The 19493-nt window shown below is 36.3% G+C and overlaps 1 protein-coding gene across 1 annotated transcript; it reads left to right on the plus strand.

Annotated features, from left to right (window-relative positions):
• Positions 1–2989: 2989 nt before the first annotated feature.
• Positions 2990–18166, plus strand: LOC110467498 (glycine cleavage system H protein-like). The gene is made up of 5 exons (XM_021524701.1): positions 2990–3142; positions 7140–7219; positions 9342–9405; positions 9991–10122; positions 15185–18166. Exons 1-5 carry the CDS (start codon positions 3016–3018, stop codon positions 15277–15279), a joined length of 498 nt encoding a protein of 165 aa, XP_021380376.1. The 5' UTR covers positions 2990–3015; the 3' UTR covers positions 15280–18166.
• Positions 18167–19493: the final 1327 nt, after the last annotated feature.

Genomic DNA, 19493 nt, shown 5'->3' on the forward strand with positions numbered 1-19493 from the left:
GTATAAAACAGCAGCACATTTTGGAGTATTATCATATTTCGCTCTGTACTTTACTCAGAGAAATTTGTGTGAATTGTCTTATAATTATTGTCATATAAAACTTGTACTTATTTTCAGATTTTAACTTGTGTGACTTCAGTTTGATATTATTATCCGTTATTGTGTGCTTTAATTCATAGATATTAGTTAAACTTGTATTTTCATATTTGTGTGAATTCTCTTATAATTATTGTCGACGAGGAACTCAACCAACTCCGAGACAACGACTTGGATGACACCTCCAAAACCGTGGTCCAGCGACTGCCCACATTTTAAACTGCCAAATCATCTCTCTACCGTGCTCGCCGCAAACAGACTCCTCCACTACCAAAGACCTTGACCGACATCACCTTGGATGGTAGATGGACAGAAACATCTACAGGCGAACCCTTCTCCTCTTCGACGACGGTGAACAGAGCAACAGAATGATCGCATTCGCTACATCAGAGAACTTGGCCGAACTTGCAGCCTCCGACGTAATCTTCAGTGACGGCACCTTCTACACCTGTCCTTCTATGTTTCACCAGATTTACAGCATCCACGTACAGATTGAAGGCATCATGACCCCAGTTGAAGATGCTGATGATGCTGACATACCACATCCCGTGCTGCTTTTCACAGACTACGTCACAGAGCAATGGGTAGAAGGAGACCGACCAACCTGGAACCATTCTCAACAGAAGGACCTCGGACTACCAACCATCTGGAGTACTGCATGCCCAACCCAACATCTACACCGTCATCCAGACGTTTAAAGACATACAGAACGCGAATGGCATCAACCGGATCCAGGGAGATGCAGGAGGCACTACTCAACCCCGAAAGAAGAGATATGCCAACATCGGCAGACGCCTGGCCACCCTGAAAGACCGTTATCAGACAGGAACTATCGACCTGATGACCTACGCCGATTCAGCATCACAGCTTCTGCATCTTGGATAGAATATTTTGTTCTAGAGACTAAGTATATATAGAGAATGTGATTTGTGCTAGCAACTTCAGCTTCATTTAGTGGTTTACTGTTTATATTTATATTTAATAATTAACTTTTAGTGCTGTATTAAATGTGTATTACTGTTACATGTATGAATAGAAACTTTCTTTTATTGCTGACATTAGTATCAATGTGGCTTAAATTAAGGAATTTTATTTTTCATATAATGTAATGTTATTTTTATTTTTCATATAATGTAAATATAAATATGATTATTTTCTATTACTTATAGTGCTGTATTAAATGTGTATTACAGTTATATGTGTGAATAGAAACTTTTTATCCATTTTATAATTGACTTTAGTATCATATCTACAAAATGAGTTGACATTCTTAGTTGAAACGGGCTATAACTTAAGGATTTCCTATATAAACACCTTCCTTTCAATTCTCGAGAGTTGATGTTCGGGGAATGAGCCGGGTCACACTCTCTGCGCCCAAGAATGGGCATATGTCATAGCAATTAAGGTATCGGGTAAGTCATTCAGGTATCAGGTAGGTCATAGCAATCAAGGTATCAGGTAAGTCATTCAGGTATAAGGTAGGTCATAGCAATTAAGGTCTCGTGTAAGTCATATCAATTAAGGTCTCAGGTAAGTCATAGTAATTAAGGTATCGGGTAAAAAAAAGTGACCAATCGCTGGGCCATTAAATTATGTCGATACATTTTTACAGTTTCCGAGATATTTTTGCCGAGATAATCAAGTAGGTAACTCGGCTCTTTATCGTGTTATTACTCAGTTGTGACATCGACTTGCCACTTATTTATGCAAAGCAAAAAGGGTACTTAACCAATCGGCGGTGATACTGTCTTTTGCAGATTACAGAGGAGCGACACCCGATTTCAAAGCCAGCCTATTTTCCCGTTCCTTGAGCTACAGATTCTTTTGATGTATATCAAAAGATCAAAGTAGTCTTCTTGTCTCATCCACAAAGGGACGTATAGTGTCCCTGTGTACAGTGAGCCTTCAATTTTGCTTTTGACATATATATATTCCAGGAGTACAGAGGGCGAAAGTGTGCATCTTACCGTGAAATAGTTTCTTACATTACCAACAACAATATAGCAAGTCAACATATGTTAGGCCTACAATAAACCGGCCAGAAACCTAGAAAAAACAAGCAAGAATCCAAAGTAAAGAGAATAAAATGCTAAAAGCCATCGAATAAAAAATTCAATGCATTTGCAAGTGTAACTAACAGTAGAATTTATATAGGGTGGTATTCGATTGAAAGATCATGAAATAAGTTTTTTTTAATACGAGAGAGATTTAAAACACATAAATTTAAATAAATTAAGCGTTACACCAGAGACGAAGACGTATATATATGGCTTTATATGTATCAGCTAAGTAGACAGCAATATTCAAGACAGATCATGGAACAAGTAGGCCTACAAATCCGAAAAGTACTCATATTTGTTAGATTCGAGTGGTATTCATTTGCATAGTTCTCAAACAGTGGTCAGATTGTTCACCACCTAATTATAAATATCTACTCACTTAATACTTTTAACGTAAACGTTACACCACTTTTTAAGTTATTGTTTATATGATAACAACTCCTGTTGTACCAAAAATAGTTTCTATGGTGTGTTTTTTTAAATTCTATAGATGTCTCTATAATTTTTGAAATTAAAAGGGAAGAAAACGGTGTTTGTGTTCATTTATTTTTTACTAAAAAAAATATAATAAAAAATATCTTTCCTATCAAACGGCGTCGAACCATTGGGATTTTTAATTTGCCTAAAATCAATAGGCCTATATACTGATGCATGATGTGCAGAGGTTTGCTTTTATTCTAAATACTGCATAAACATGAACCATCAAAGTTATATTGGCTGTATTATAAAATATTTTTTCCAATTGCATGTAATTTTAAATGAAACAAAATAATTCCAGACTGACTTCGAATTCGGCTACGAAAATAATGCAGACTTCGAATTAGCCCTCGAGCATGCGCCTGGCATATATTTCACGAAGATGGCGGCTCGAGTGTTGAGGCGTGCGATACAACAGCAGGTTTGTCTGCACAAAGTGTTATCTAGCAATATTCGCGTGTGTCGTACGAATGTGAGGATGATCAGCACAGCTAACAGACTATTGTCAGGTTAGTATTGCAGACAGATTTTCTAAAGTAAAGTTATATAAGAGTTTGCCAGGCATTTTTGTCCTGTCGATAACCTTGTACTAAACGGTAGGGTCACTATATTGTTTACAATCACATGTACATGTGACATGCGCCCCTGTGCTGTATCGGTCGGACTGTTTTTTTGGGTTCATTTACACTGATTAATACACGTGTATGTCAAATATTGTTTTAATTTTCACGTGATGAAATAGGAGAAGAAATCTTATGGTCTTGGACTTGGTCATTGACCCCCTGACTTCGATCGGGTATGTTATTACAATGTTTAAACCTTGAACTTTGACATGCACTATCAGTTACATAGAGGTTCCCCAACGAGTGATGGTTTATCTAACTCGAGTTAGTTAATTTTCAAATTATATAAAGACACAAGGTTTTCCGAGTGTCTTTTACAATTTAAAAATTAACTAAATAACTAGAGTTGGATAAACCAGGGACGTATAATTACTATATATATATACTGTCCCCGGATAAACATGATAACCTACCATCACGAGTTTGGAATCGTTTTTCTCCCAAAAACGTTCATATTTTATCTTGAAAGCCATATGTTTCCCTTGAAAATACACTATGTAGGCTCCCGATGAGGGAAACAATTGGTGTGAATCATGACGTCACAATGGAAGGTGACATCGCAAAGCATTGTTACGTGACGTCATAAGTAAAAAATTGACCAATGAAATCACATCCAGTGGGTACAACCAAAATTTATTTTTTACGAACTCCTAGCAGGATTATCCAATGAATCGAGAGTAAGGAAACCTATAGTGGTTGTGGGAGAAAAATAATAGTCCAATATGACGTAACTGACATGACAATTGTTAAGGTCTGAAGTAAGTGGTGTGTGACTAATTCAGGTATTCCATCTGTAATTGGAACACCATAGGGCCCGTATATATATATATATACACAAATATATTCAAATATGGCTGCATGATCATGAGGTCACAATTGTCTCATGCACAATAAAAAGATGATGGACCAAATCTGTGAAACAAAAGATTTCAATGATATTAATTAATCAATTGATGATAACTTTTTAAAATTTCATTGTTGCGATAGTTGATAATTACAATTTACATCCCTTTATTATTCCTGCTCTCTTTTATGTAGATGGAAAATTGTTAGGACCAATTTCTTTAACGAAACAGCACATATCTCGCTGATCTCGTTACCAAAACAACCGAGCACAGAAACATCTAAATCTGTACCGCATCAAATCTATATATAGCCAGATTTACATGCGCTCAATAACCTAGATGTTAATGTGTGGTTTTGTATAGGTATTGCAGAACATTTTTATTCTATTTATAATTTTTCCATTTTTTTGACAAAGCAACACCAAACACTTTCGGTCACAGAAATCAATTTCTCTTACTGTAAACAGGTGTGTCCACACTTTTCCTGGTGTAAGATTAATAAATTTCAATCTCTCTCTCCTTTCAGGGTGAGATAGAGGAATCACAACCCGAGGGGGGAGATTCTTTAAGTCGTCAAGTCAAACACGATGCTTTGTCAAGTTTTTGGCAACTTATGAATATTTCCCTGAGGGTTGATATTCCCCTAGCTATCTCATCCCAAAGGGGGTGAAGGATTCTTTTTCTCCTATGCGGTTCTCCCATTGTGTAAAATAAACATAATGTACTGTTAACGTTACAGGCTAAATTCAGGGTTGATGTGACGTTGATCGATTGTTGACATGACGTCATTGTATTGTTGACGTGACATCATACTTTGTTATGAATAGGGGAATCCCCCAATCTTAACCCTAGAGTGAGACAAGGATATCTCACACCAGTAAAAGTTTGGATACACTTGTCCAGGGTAAGAGAAATCCTTGTCTAACCCCAGGGTTGCCATTAGGGGATTTCCCCTTTCATAACAACTGTATGACGTTATCAACATTGTGTATGGAACCTGTAACATTAAGCTTTGTGTTTTTAATAGCAACTTAACATTAATCTTTCCCCTCAAGTCGAGATTCACCTATCTCACCCCGAAGAGAGTAAAAGATCCTATTAGTCTTGATCCAGTAATTGTGTTCTGGTCAGACACATAACGCTAACAATTAACATTATCTTTCAAAAGTTTAATGTGAACATTTGGACCAGATCATGATCAGGTGGTTACAAATTATGATCATGAATATGTATGTCAATACTATGCTTAAGTACATCACAAAATAAAATTTGGACAATGATTGGATAATTACGCTAGGATTTTCATTTTTGAAACATGTTGCCTGCTCCCAGGTACATGTATGTAATACATATTTAGCTCTCTGTGTGTATTTTATATTTATTCGGTCGCTGTGTACTGTAGTAAAGCAATTGTTGCCTCTTGCTGAGTGGTAAGATATTGTCCTTATTGCCTTAGCTGTACAATGTCTTCCTTCCCTTAAATGACCTTAGCTGTTATAATAGGATGTTTAACAAAATGAAACCAAACCAATCCCAATCTTAATTACACTTTAAAACGATGTCAATTTGTATTATGCACATAAATGTTTATGATTATACATACAAGCTCTTATGTAAATTATATATAAACTGGTAATAAAATATGCAGCAATATAATTATGTTATTCAAAAAATGAATTTGGCATATTTGGATATATTTTTTTTAATTATTGCTGATGTAAAACTGTTTGTTATTTCAGAAGATCATGACATTTAAAATGCTGCATTATTGATATTTTGTGCTAGCTCAGTATAAAACATCATAACATGTGCAGACTCGCTTTAATAAAGTTGTCATGCTGTAGGACTCAGAGGGGCTTGAATGTTATAGACCTGCATTTATTTATTTAAAATGTGCTTTCTTCAAAATGTACGTGTATATACACGTATACATGTATACAATTTAATTAACTTAATTTTCAGTGAACTTTATTTTCACAAAATAAATCGCTGTATTTTTGCAGAAAATTTTAAATAAAAGAAGTATGTAACAAACTAGCTAGGTTACTGTTTTTCTGTTATAGATCTAGAGTTATAATGGTTTAGTAGTTAGCTCACCTAGTCCGAAGGACCATGGTGAGCTTATGCCATACACCAGCGTCCGTCGTCCGTCCGTTAACTTTTCCTTTTAAACACTACTAGTCCTGAAGTAGATTTTGACTAAATTTAGTCTGGACGTAATTTTGTATAAGCGGCGGGTGTGGCCCCCCTTGGGGCAGTGGGGCGGGGTCCAATGGGGGAAATAGAGGTAAACCTTTAATATATTGATATTTAGTTCAAGCAAATTCTTATTTGTTTGTCTGAACATATATTCATTATGATATATCCCAAGTTTTGAATATTGTCTTTATTTTATCAAACCAGACAGGACTATGTTAAGAACCACAAATCATTGTTGTACATTTTATGTAAATAAAATGTATCCCAGTAACACTACACCCATCATCTGATACCCACGTACAGCTGATTTCACTTCGGTACGCACTCAACGAAATCATAGCTGTGGGTATTCGATGATGCTGTACACCAGGCTTTTAATTTTCATTGCAGTGAAATAACATTAAACAAATTTGACAGGGTTATATATGATTTCCTTTTAAGAGTACTATAGCTAGCACACAGGCAACTTTGAAAAATTCTATAATTAAGCATACCTAGCTATATTTCCACAATTTATATGAACAATTTCTAGCACCGACATATATACATGCATGTAAGTCTACTAGCCCCTGTTCCGAGATATATTTATTCAATATACTTATATATAATTAATTAGATTTAAATTACATAAAATCTTAAATCAGTGGATTCTACTTTTAATACAATATATTTTTCTAATTTTGTGTCGTACATGTATATATACAGTATAATGATATCTTTTTTGCTATGTGAACCTGATTCTTTGTACTGTGACTGTTTTCACATGGAATTTATGAAATTGAGTCTCCATTCTATGTTAAGTTTAATATCTGCATAATTAATTTTTTTTTTTTTTTCAGACAAACTTTTTTCTGACAAACATGAGTGGGTAACAATTAATGAGAATGTTGGGACTGTTGGTATATCCGACTACGCCCAGGTGAGTCCTTAAGTTGTGTATTTTATTTACAATTTACTACTCTGAGATTTTATGATCTTCCGTGATTGCAGACTTGCAGTATTTACTGTGTCTTGATATGCATGTAGTATAAACAATCATTGATTTTATGACATATACATGTACTTCTCTTGATTTTATGGGAGATAACATCACAATGAGCTCTTCATGTACATACATGTATAAGGCATACAAATATTAACCCATACAGGGTACCTGGTTCAACTTTTAAAGGTCGATTCCAGTTTTGTCTTCTGGTGATGACATACATGTATAACTGTTTTTTAAACTCTAGTCCGAAGGACCATGGTGAGCTTATGCCATACAGCGGTGCCAGTCGCCCATCCATCTGTCAACTTTTCCTTTAAAACGCTACTAGTCCTGGCCCAGTGGAGTTTGACTAAATTTGATCTGAAGCATCTTTAGGCCAAGGACACTCAATTTTATATAAACAGTGGGTGAGGCACCCCGGGGGGGCATAGGGGCAGGGTCCAATAGGGGATTAATAGAGCTAAAACCTTGAAAATCCTTCTTCTACAGTTGGGATAATGGGATTTTATCCTAATTTAGTCTGGAGCCTTATTGGGCCAAGAGGACTCAATTTTATATAAACAATGGGTGTGCACTTGCACCCTTCGAGGCAGAGGGGCTGGGCCCAATAGGGGAAATAGAGGTAAACCTTTTACATCCTTCTTCTACCACAAGGATTAAGGAATTTCATCCCAATTTGGTCTGGAGCATTCTTGGGAAAGGTCACTCAATTTTGTATTTATAAATGGTGGGTGTGGCACCCCTAGGTCTGGGGTCAGAGGAGCCCGGCAGAACAGGGTAAATAGAGGTAAAATCTTTAAAATCCTTCTTCTACCACAGGGATTAAGGTATTTCATCCCAATTTGGTCTGGAGCATCCTTGAGCCAAGGGCACTCAATTTTATGTAAACGGTGGGTGTGGCCCCCCTAGGGGCAAAGGGTGGGACCCAATAGGGGAAATAGAGTAAAATCTTTAAAATCCTTTTTCAACTAAAGGGATTAAGGGATTTCATCCCAATTTGGTCTAGAGCATCCTTGGGCCAAGGGCACTAAGTTTTGTATAAACTGTGGGTGTGCACCCCAGGGGGGCAGAGGAGCAGGGCCCAACAGGGGAAATAGAGGTAAAACCTTTAAAATCCTGCTTCTACAGTATGGATTAAAGGGATTTTATCCTTATTTGATCTGGAGCATTCTTGGGCAAAAAGGACTTGATCTTGCATGAACAGTGGGCGTTGCCCATTTGGGTGCAGAGGGGCCTGGCTCAACTGGGAAATTTGAGGTTGAAGTCTTCAAAATCCTTCTTACTCTGTACCTTTGAGGGATTTCATCCAAATGGGACCTAATTTTGTATAAACGGAGGGTGTGCATGGCCCCTCTGGGTGCAGAGTTTTGGGAATTTGAGGTTGAATTCTTTAAAATCCTACTTCATCTGTACCATTGAAGGGGTTTTATGTAATTTGAATAATTTCACATGGTTGCTTTATTATCCAGGTGAACAATTACAGGCCCTTTGGGCCGCTTGTTCTGTCCCACAGTCTCTCTATCAAAATATTTTATGAAATGTTAATATTTTTATATGAAAATCTTCCATGTCAAAATTTATGCTGTGTCCCATACTTATTTTGTCCCATTCATTATTAAAATCTTTTATTTGATAGATAATTAAATATTACTTAACATATAAATATATATCGTATTTTCGTATGTTACACAGTGATATTAGTTCATAAGCTGAGAACCCAGTCAATTTAATTCTGTGTCGGCTATCCAAAGATTTCCTCTCTTTACGGATCGATATAGAAACATTACAATTTTGTAAATTTTTATGCCTCTGCTGTCAATAATGCTATGTTCAATTCATAAAGTTTACAGAGTTTAAAATGTGGCACCAGATCATTAGAAAAAAAGAAGTTTGAAGAAATCACTTGCTGAGAGTTTCCTAATACTTAAGATAAAAAATAGGAATCGGTTTAATGACAAATAAAAAAAAACTTTGATATAGCACATTTCATTATAATAATATAAGTTGCTTTCATAAACATGTTCTGGACGTCGACACTGTTTTCTGTTTTCAGGATAAGTTAGGAGAAGTAGTGTATGCACAACTTCCAGAGGATGGGACAGAGTTGGAGAAAGATGGTAAACATGTTTCTACTTCACATTATTTACTGATACAAGACACATGTGCTAAACAGTGTACATAAATGTCTGGTCTTGTTAATGTATTGCCAAAAAATGCTGATGTACAGTATTGGAGGAAGGGAGGCAACTCTGGCATTTTGTTGAGAAAGCTTAAAAATTGATTTTCAATGACTCTCAAATTTCAATTGTATATTTAATAATTTGTAAATTGTTGATCTTCATCAAAGTATGTTCCAGTTCTGTTTATTTTTATCCAGTGTTTTCAGTGTAGGAGATTATAACCTAATTATAAGAACCTCTGTTAAGAATCACATAATGAAGCTCCTCTCTAAAAACTACAGCAGAGCTCATCAATTTTATTTTTGTGTCAGTGTCAAATGAGTGTCCTGATCTGTTACCCTAAAAAAATCAAATGTTCAGTTATGTTTTTTTATTAGCGAATTGGTATACATGTTAGGACTTAGAATCCTTTGACACAATTTTGAAATAATCTGAAATAAAAAACAACAAAAAACGATAAAGTCTTTTTGTGACACTTTCACATATTCTAGTTATGCATAATATGCCACTAACATTTTTCAGATGAGATAGGCGTATTAGAAAGTGTGAAGGCAGCCAGTGAAATTTACACACCTATATCCGGTACTGTTGTGTCTAGTAATAAAGCTGTGGAGGAGGACCCTACCCTTGTTAACAAGTCCTGCTACGACAAAGGTAAGTCAAATCAGGATGTGTCAAATAAGTGTTTGTCGACAAGTCCTGTTACTGTAATTAGGGTGTGTCTACAAATCCTGTTACTGTAATCAGGGTGTGTCTACAAGTCCTGTTACTGTTATCAGGGCGTGTCTACACGTCCTGTTACTGTAATTAGGATGTGTCTACAAGTCCTGTTACTGTAATTAGGGTGTTTCTTCAAGTCCTCCAATCTGTGTTTGTCTACAAGTCCTGTTACAATCAGGTTTGTTCTACAAGTCCTGTTACAATCAGGGTGTTTCCACAAGTACTAGTCCTTTTACAATCAGGGTGTGTCCAATCAGTGTTTGTCGACGAGTTCTGTTATTTTAATTAAGGGTGTGTCTACAAGTCCTGTTACAATTAGGGTGCTTCCACAAGTACTAGTCCTTTTACAATCAGGGTGTGTCCAATCAGTGTTTGTCGACACGTCATGTTACTGTAATTAGGGAGTGTCTACAAGTCCTGTTACAATCAGGGTGTTTCCAATCTGTATTTGTCAACAAGTCCTGTTACTGTAATTAGGGTGTTTCTACAAGTCCTGTTACAATCAGAGTGTTTCCAATCTGTGTTTGTCTACAAGTCCTGTTACAATCAGGGTGTTTCCAATCTGTATTTGTCAACAAGTCCTGTTACTGTAATTAGGGTGTGTCTACAAGTCCTGTTACTGTAATTAGGGTGTTTCTACAAGTCCTGTTACAATCAGAGTGTTTCCAATCTGTGTTTGTCTACAAGTCCTGTTACAATCAGGGTTGTTCCACAAGTCCTGTTACAATCAGGGTGTTTCCACAAGTACTAGTCCTTTTACAATCAGGGTGTGTCCAATCAGTGTTTGTCGACGAGTCCTGTTATTGTAATTAAGGGTGTGTCTACAAGTCCTGTTACAATCAGGGTTGTTCCACAAGTCCTGTTACTGTAATTAAGGGTGTGTCTACAAGTCCTGTTACTGTAATTAGGGTGTGTCTACAAGTCCTGTTACTGTAATCCGGGTGTGTCCAATCAGTGTTTGTCGACAAGTCATGTTACTGTAATTAGGGTGTGTCTACAAGTCCTGTTACAATCAGGGTGTTTCCAATCTGTATTTGTCAACAAGTCCTGTCACTGTAATTAGGGTGTGTCTACAAGTCCTGTTACAATTAGGGTGCTTCCACAAGTACTAGTCCTTTTACAATCAGTGTGTGTCCAATCAGTGTTTGTCGACAAGTCCTGTTATTGTAATTAAGGGTGTGTCTACAAGTCCTGTTACAATCAGGGTTGGTCCACAAGTCCTGTTACAATCAGGGTGTTTCCACAAGTACTAGTCCTTTTACAATCAGGGTGTGTCCAATGAGTGTTTGTCGACAAGTCCTGTTACTGTAATTAGGGTATGTCTACAAGTCCTGTTAATATCAGGGTGTGTCCAATCAGTGTTTGTCAACAAGTCCTGTTACTGTAATTAGGGTGTGTATACAAGTCCTGGTACAATCAGGGTGTTTCCACAAGTACTAGTCCTTTAACAATCAGGTTGTGTCCAATCAGTGTTTGTCGACCCGTCCTGTTATTGTAATTAAGGGTGTGTCTACAAGTCCTGTTACAATCAGGGTGTTTCCAATGTGTTTGTCAACAAGTCCTGTTACTGTAATTAGGGTGTTTCTACAAGCCCTGTTACAATCAGGGAGTTTCCAATCTGTTTGTCAACAAGTCCTGTTACTGTAATTAGGGTGTCTACAAGTCCTGTTACAATCAGTGTGCTTCCACAAGTCCTGTTACTGTAATTAAGGGTGTGTCTTCAAGTCCTGTTACTGTAATTAGTGTGTGTCTACAAGTCCTGTTACTGTAATCAGGGTGTGTCGAATCAGTGTTTGTCAACAAGTCCTGTTACTGTAATTAGGGTGTGTATACAAGTCCTGGTACAATCAGGGTGTTTCCACAAGTACTAGTCCTTTTACAATCAGGGTGTGTCCAATGAGTGTTTGTCGACAAGTCCTGTTACTGTAATTAGGGTGTGTCTACAAGTCCTGTTACTGTAATCAGGGTGTGTCAAATCAGTGTTTGTCGACAAGTCCTGTTACTGTAATTAGGGTGTTTCTACAAGTCCTGTTACAATCAGGGTGTTTCCAATCTGTTTGTCAACAAGTCCTGTTACTGTAATTAGGGTGTCTACAAGTCCTGTTACAATCAGGGTGCTTCCACAAGTCCTGTTACTGTAATTAAGGGTGTGTCTACAAGACTTGTTACCGTAATTAGAGTGTGTCTACAAGTCCTGTTACTGTAATCAGGGTGTGTCAAATCAGTGTTTGTCGACAAGTCCTGTTACTGTAATTAGGGTGTCTACAAGTCCTGTTACAATCAGGGTGCTTCCACAAGTCCTGTTACTGTAATTAAGGGTGTGTCTACAAGACCTGTTACTGTAATCAGGGTGTGTCAAATCAGTGTTTGTCGACAAGTCCTGTTACTGTAATTAGAGTGTGTCTACAAGTCCTGTTACTGTAATCAGGGCGTGTCAAATCAGTGTTTGTCGACAAGTCCTGTTACTGTAATTAGGGTGTTTCTTCAAGTCCTGTTACAATCAGGGTGTTTCCACAAGTCCTGTTACAATCAGAGTGTGTCCAAAATTCCTATTACCAACAGGGTGTGTCCACAAGTCCTGTTATAAGTTATAATCAGGGTATGTCCATAATTAGGGCCCCGTATCGGAGATACAGGTGCCCTATAGTAATCACTCTGTCTGTCCGTCCACAAATTTTGTTCCTGGCTAATAACTTTGGTATTAATTGACCGAATTACATGAAACTTATTCAAGATGTTCCGTTCACAAAAATACACACTCAGGTAAAAAGTCAAGGTCAAAGGTCAAGGTCATAAGGTTCAAATGTCCAGGTCAAATTTTGCATCTTTTCACTGATGAGCATTTTGTAATGACATGATAAAGAAAAGTTGATCAGAATCAAACAAGGAGTGAACTGACCGAAGGTCAAGGTCATAGGTCAAGGTCAAATTTTGTAGCTTTTCACTAATGAGCATTTTATTACATGAAGCAAAGTTGGTTGAAATTAAACTAAGAGACACACTAAGGTAAAAAGTCGAGGTCAATGGTCAAGGTCATTATGTTCAAAGGTCAAGGTCTATTTTTGATTTTTTTGCACTGATGAACATTTTGTTATGACACTATGAAGCAATGTTGGTCAGAATTAAATAAGGAGTCAACTGAACAAAGGTCAAGGTCAAATTTAGTATCATTTCACTGATGAACATTTTGTTATAACACTAAAGCTTTGAAGCAATGTTGTTCAGAATTAAACAAGGAGTCAACTGACCAAAGGTCAAGGTCACTGGGTCAATGCCAAGGTCAGCACCGAGTCAAATGACCTAAGGTCAAGGTACAGGGTTCAAAGGTTCAAGGTAAAGTTTTGTATTTTTCACTGATGGACATTTTGTTATGATATTATGAAGCAAAGTTGGTTGGAATCAAAGAAAAAGTCAACTTACCAAAAATCAGGGTCACTGAGTGAAAGGTCAAGGTCATTTGGGTCCAAAGGTCAAAGACAAAGTGGATCTTTGACTTTGACCCTGGCTCTTGATGGAGGAGGTATTTAAAGTGAAATAAAATACATGTATATCAAAGCTAACAAATGAGTATTGCACCGGTATTTACATTCCTGTTAGCCTAGCAAATATGGAGGTGGAAGGAAACAAGACTCACATCATAGTACATGTTAAATGTATATTTTGCTTCCATGCAATTATTTTTGAAGTCCAAATATCAGACGTCAAGATCAGCTATATGGGCAGATTGCTTCTTGATGATTATGTCAGATATATTGCCACAAGACGGGGCCTTTACTGACATGTCAGTGTTCTAGTTCCTGTTACCATCAGGGCGTGTCCACAATTCCTGTTACCATCAGGTCGTGTCCACAATTCCTGTTACAATCAGAGTGTGTCCATAAGTCCTTTAACAATCGGGGCATGTCCACAAGTCCTGTAACAATCATAATTGTGTCCACAAGTCCTGTAACAATCCCATTTGTGTCCACAAGTCCTGTAACAATCACATTTGTGTCCACAAGTCCTGTAACAATCCCATTTGTGTCCATAAGTCCTGTTACCGTCAGGGGGTGTCCACAATTCCTGTTACCATCAGGTCGTGTCCACAATTCCTGTTACCATCAGGGTGTGTCCACAAGTCCTGTAACAATCATATTTGTGTCCACAAGTCCTGTAACAATCACATTTGTGTCCATAAGTCCTGTTACCGTCAGGGTGTGTCCACAATTCCTGTTACCATCAGGGCGTGTCCACAATTCCTGCTACAATCAAAGTGTGTCCATAAGTCCTTTAACAATCGGGGTATGTCCGCAAGTCCTGTAACAATCACATTTGTGTCCACAAGTCCTGTAACAATCATATTTGTGTCCACAAGTCCTGTAACAATCACATTTGTGTCCACAAGTCCTGTTACCGTCGGGCTGTGTCCACAATTCCTGTTACCATCAGGGTGTGTCCACAAGTCCTGTAACAATCACATTTGTGTCCACAAGTCCTGTAACAATCACATTCGTGTCCACAAGTCCTGTTACAATCAGGGAGAGATGACCGGACCAGTTACAATCAGGGTGTGTTGACCGGTCCAGTTACAATCAGGGTGTGTTGACGGGTCCTGTTATCATTGTTATGATCAAGATAATGTAAACAATTTGACCAAACATTAGCCATATTTTTTATAATAAATAGAATGAAGCTAAGCAAATTTATTTGTGTTTCTGGTTATACTACGTATACCTACATATTGTTTTGGTGTCTGACCCTAAACATTTTAGTCAATTTTGAAAGAAGCACTGATAAAGTCAAGATCACTCTCCCTTATAAATCATATCCCAAGGTGTCTCTAATGAGGGATATCTGAAGTGCATGAACAATTTTCTCCACATTTTTGTGCTCAAAAGAAGCATTTACCACACTAATCATATATACATTTTGTATATATATATGCAAGCATAATGATTATAACTAATTCACCCTTTAAATGCAGTGATTTACATAAATATTTTTATTCAATTTACAGGGTGGCTGTTTAAACTGGAGTTATCAGACACGGGGGAGCTAGATGGATTGATGAATGAAGATGCTTATAATGACTTCTTAAAGACAATAGAATGAGTGTGACAAGTAATTGGTTTAGCTGACAATCTTTATCCCACTGTGTAGCTACTTCCTTGGGGGTTAGATTTTACTGTTGTTGTTTTATGCAGAACTTTTGGAGTGTATGAAGAAATGTGTGCATTCAAATATATTTAGTATTAAAGTAATTACAACCTCAGAGAAATAAAAACATCCAAACCAAACAAATGTTTGTGCCAGTAATATTTAAACGTATATTATGTATGTAAAAGTTTGTAAGATCTAGATCTAAAAATGCTATTCTGTTTATACTGCATCCAGTTCATCTGCTTAAAGAAGTACAAAACAGGATAGTATTTATCAATTTTGCATTTATCATCTTGTGATAGCAGAGGACCTTGCTAAGCAGGGATGTGTTTGTTGTTGTAATAGTTTCTTTCTGTAAGGAAAAGATATTGCAGTAATCATTTTGTAAAGCCCAAACTCAACTTTGCGAACTGTAATTTTTATACCAAAGAAGTTCCATAGTATGCTGTTTATTTTGCTCATATAAAATTGTATGTTTGATAATAAAAAAATAAGTTATAAAATACTGCGGTGAATTATGGTTGAGGAAAATACGTAATACAATGATAGACATGATGCAACTGGTGTAGCTCTTTCCAGTGTTCTCATTAAAAGCCGGTCGTCGGCAAAACTAGCCTGCTATTCATAAACTTTGAAACAAGCTTTTTTTTCAGAATTCGTATAGAGCAATGTTATAGTATGTGAAAATTGAACTCGCTATTCTTTTCAAGTCAACCACCTATTCAAAACTTGATATGAACACTGTCTTTACATAAAAAATCATCAATAACCTACTGAAGTGTCGGTAATAAACTTGACATCTTGACTATGTTTGATAAGAATATGAAATGACTACACCTCAAACAAGCCTACCATACACTTTAGGGTAAAGCCTGTTGTGTTTATATTATGTGTTTATATCTACCTTGTACATGTATCAGGTGTCCACTCCTAACAGATAAATCTTGTAAGGTTTTTAACTGAAAGTCATCTGTGTAAAACTGTTAAGTGAGTGGGAATCCCCAAAAATGTAAACAACACAAATTGTCTTGATATGCAAATAAAGAATGTAACGTACAACCACCTGAAATAACAAACAAAATTGGTGGGCTCTTTGCTCGATATCAAAAAGTTGTGTTAAAACTGTGGGCTACCCATGGCACTTCTTTACTCAACAATTACGCAGGCTTGTGTTTCCTTTCCAATCACCTTGTTTCACAATAAATTTCCAGTTGAAACATCTCTTTAATCCTTTCATCACTGTAGACCATAATGGACTCATCCATATCAACACAAGTTTGAATCTACTAAAATTATATAGGGGTGAAAGGTTCAATACTAGTTACCATAATTGGGAATTCAGAATTCGTTTTCAATACATCAGGACCACATTAATGATTACTCTTTTAACACTAACAGAGGAATGTAGAAAAGTCATTATAATTAGAACTGGCATTGGAATCGGTTACAGTCTGAACTAAGAGAGTAATATGGTAAGATACAGCAGGGGATCTGTTATCTGCATTATAATACCCAAGATATGAAGCAATCAAATAATGATTGGGCTATTACAGAATTGACGAGCGGTGGGAAGCATTTTTTCAGAGGCCCCACCATGCAATGAATGTTGAAATTGATTTACCAAAGAAATAGTAGCTAGTTTTAGCCCCACCACCCATAATATATTATTTTAGGTGCCTCCCTCCTCCTCAATGTAATTTGCTATGGATTAGCCCTTATTTTATTTTACAAAAATGACTTCTTTCCTTTCTGATCTGAGATGGGCATTAATAGAAATAACCTTACAGGAGGAAAGACAATAGAATGATGGAATATGAAAAATATCTATATGCATATATATATTGTATGTTGATGCTCAGGAAATGTAGTTATCATTCTATTTGGTACAGCTATTGGAATCTCAGGAAATAAATCTAGATAATTATTTCCACTATTATCCACATTTATGATGAATCTCTTACAGATAGTCTACAAAATATGTGAGACATATCAAGACCTCAAGGTCTTGGAGTATCACATCATTATATGTTGCATGAACTGTCTAGTGAAACTAGTAAGGAGGAGATTTGGTTTTGTTTACATCTAAATTGAACACTGCAAGGTGAATGAAATATTGCTCAGTCCTTTAATGCTTAGTTGTGACACATGCATGGTTTTGTAAAAAAATAAAATAAGATTTTAAGACTTGTTCCATCAATCGTGTATGAAATAGAACACCTTTAAAAATAATACATAGGAAAGTATTTTTACTACACTAGACGAGTACATGGTTATAATATTAAAGAAAAGCAGTTACAGTGTTAATATCCTGGTCTTCTCACTTTAAAATCTCAACACATAGGAGAGTTCCAGCACAAGGTGGCGCTGCACTTGAAATTTTGCCTGCACTGCATTTAAGAATTCTTGCATGTTGATGTATTTGAGATTTTCAAGATAATAGATTATACTTCTACTTTTATATGTAATATGAAGTGCTGAAAATAGACCACAACATTGGGGTCGAAATAATTATTAGCTTTAAAGCACAATGACTTAGATAACTATCTCCTGGTCTGAGGTTATTGGATATTTCTATTAGAATGAAGTTGATGCATTTAAAATACATGCAATAGATATTTCATAAAAAAGGTATTTAAGTTATTGTATTTTTTATGCTTTATTTAACATGTTTGCATGCTTTAGTTTGATTACTTTGAGGAATATTGTAATCTCCCCAATATTTTGCCGTTTATCAATATTAGTTTGGTTACAAATGAAGTATGAGTGGAAGTTCTGTGTCCAAATTGTCCATTATGTCTTTCAAAGATAACATTTAATAAACCTTATATGCATACATACATATTTTGGTTGAGTGTTATAATGTTTGTTACTAATCTAAACCATTAAAACAAACCATTAAAACCCATATCCTTGTGATTTGAACCCTTTTAATCTATAAAACAAGTAATTATTGTATATTGGTGTAAGATTTAGGTAGGTTTCTCTGTAATCTAAAATACATCTGTAATAGATGCTCCTAAGGTATTTCGAAGTATTATATTTGTGTTTAGGTGATAAAGAAATAAAGAAATACTTAATTGAAAAAAATTGACAGCCCTAGATATACAAAGTATCACAACAGATGTGTAAAAAAGTTATTAAAAAAATAGCGTTGTGGAGCCACAGATGAAAACAAAGCATATGATAAATGGCTTATAAACGTTTCAATGATACAGATGTGTAGAGTAGTGATGGAATGAACCTTATCTACAAGTTTTCTATTACTCCACTGTATCTTTTTTGCATGTACAGTAATTTAATTACCTCTACTGAATTTTGTTTTTGACAAACTGGTGCAACTGGGCAAGTGAATAACCGTTGACCAGGTAGCTTTGATTGAAGTGACCGTCCTAGGATCCTTGTCTGAACCCATTGTATTTTTAGCTCACCTGGTACAAATTGCCGGTGAGTTTGTGTTATACATGGTGTATCGTCCGTCAACATTTTGCTTGAACAACTTCTTAAAAACTGGATGACCTAGGGTCATGATATTTTGCCAATATGTATCTGGGACGTATTGCCATAAACTTTCCTCAAAAGGATGACCTTGATGTATGTTGAAGGTTACAGGGATCAAAAATGTGTTATAATCTTTGAACAACTTCTGAATGACATGCTTATATGTAGTGCTATATATTTTCCTAAAATAAATTACCTTGACCTACTTTCAAGGTCACATGCTTTAAATAGTAAAAACCTTTAAACAACACTTTCCGAATAACCGAGAGGCCCATGGCAATGGTAGTTGGCCAGTACAAGTAGGTACCTTGCATGGAGTGCTATAAAATTTCTCCGAATAAATGACCTTTACTTACATCAAAGGTCACGGGTGTAATATGTGACAACCTTTTAAACAACTTCTGCATAACCAGAAGGACCTGAGTGATGATATTTGACAATAGCATGCTGAGGTTTGAGTTATATAAAGTTTCCTCCAAAAAATCCCCTTGACCTGCTTTTGAGGTCGCAGGGGTCAAATATGTTAAAATATTCAGCCAACTTATTCTCAATTATTAAAAAGCCCAGGTTGATGAGATAATTTGTATGCCAAGTATAATAATTGGGTGAAGGGCTAAAAACTTTTTATTTCAACAATTGACTTGGACCCACTTTCAAGGTCACTGGGG

The sequence above is a fragment of the Mizuhopecten yessoensis genome, unplaced genomic scaffold, assembly GCF_002113885.1.
Source record: "Mizuhopecten yessoensis strain PY_sf001 unplaced genomic scaffold, ASM211388v2 scaffold11175, whole genome shotgun sequence".
NCBI classification, from domain to species: domain Eukaryota; kingdom Metazoa; phylum Mollusca; class Bivalvia; order Pectinida; family Pectinidae; genus Mizuhopecten; species Mizuhopecten yessoensis.

Excerpts from the sequence above, each read along its gene's own strand:
- LOC110467498 (XM_021524701.1), top strand. The coding sequence starts at position 3,016 with ATGGCGGCTCGAGTGTTGAGGCGTGCGATACAACAGCAGGTTTGTCTG. Across the intron at positions 3,143-7,139 it reads AGCTAACAGACTATTGTCAG|ACAAACTTTTTTCTGACAAA; the intron begins GTTAGTATTGCA and ends TTTTTTTTTCAG. Across the intron at positions 10,123-15,184 it reads CAAGTCCTGCTACGACAAAG|GGTGGCTGTTTAAACTGGAG; the intron begins GTAAGTCAAATC and ends TTCAATTTACAG.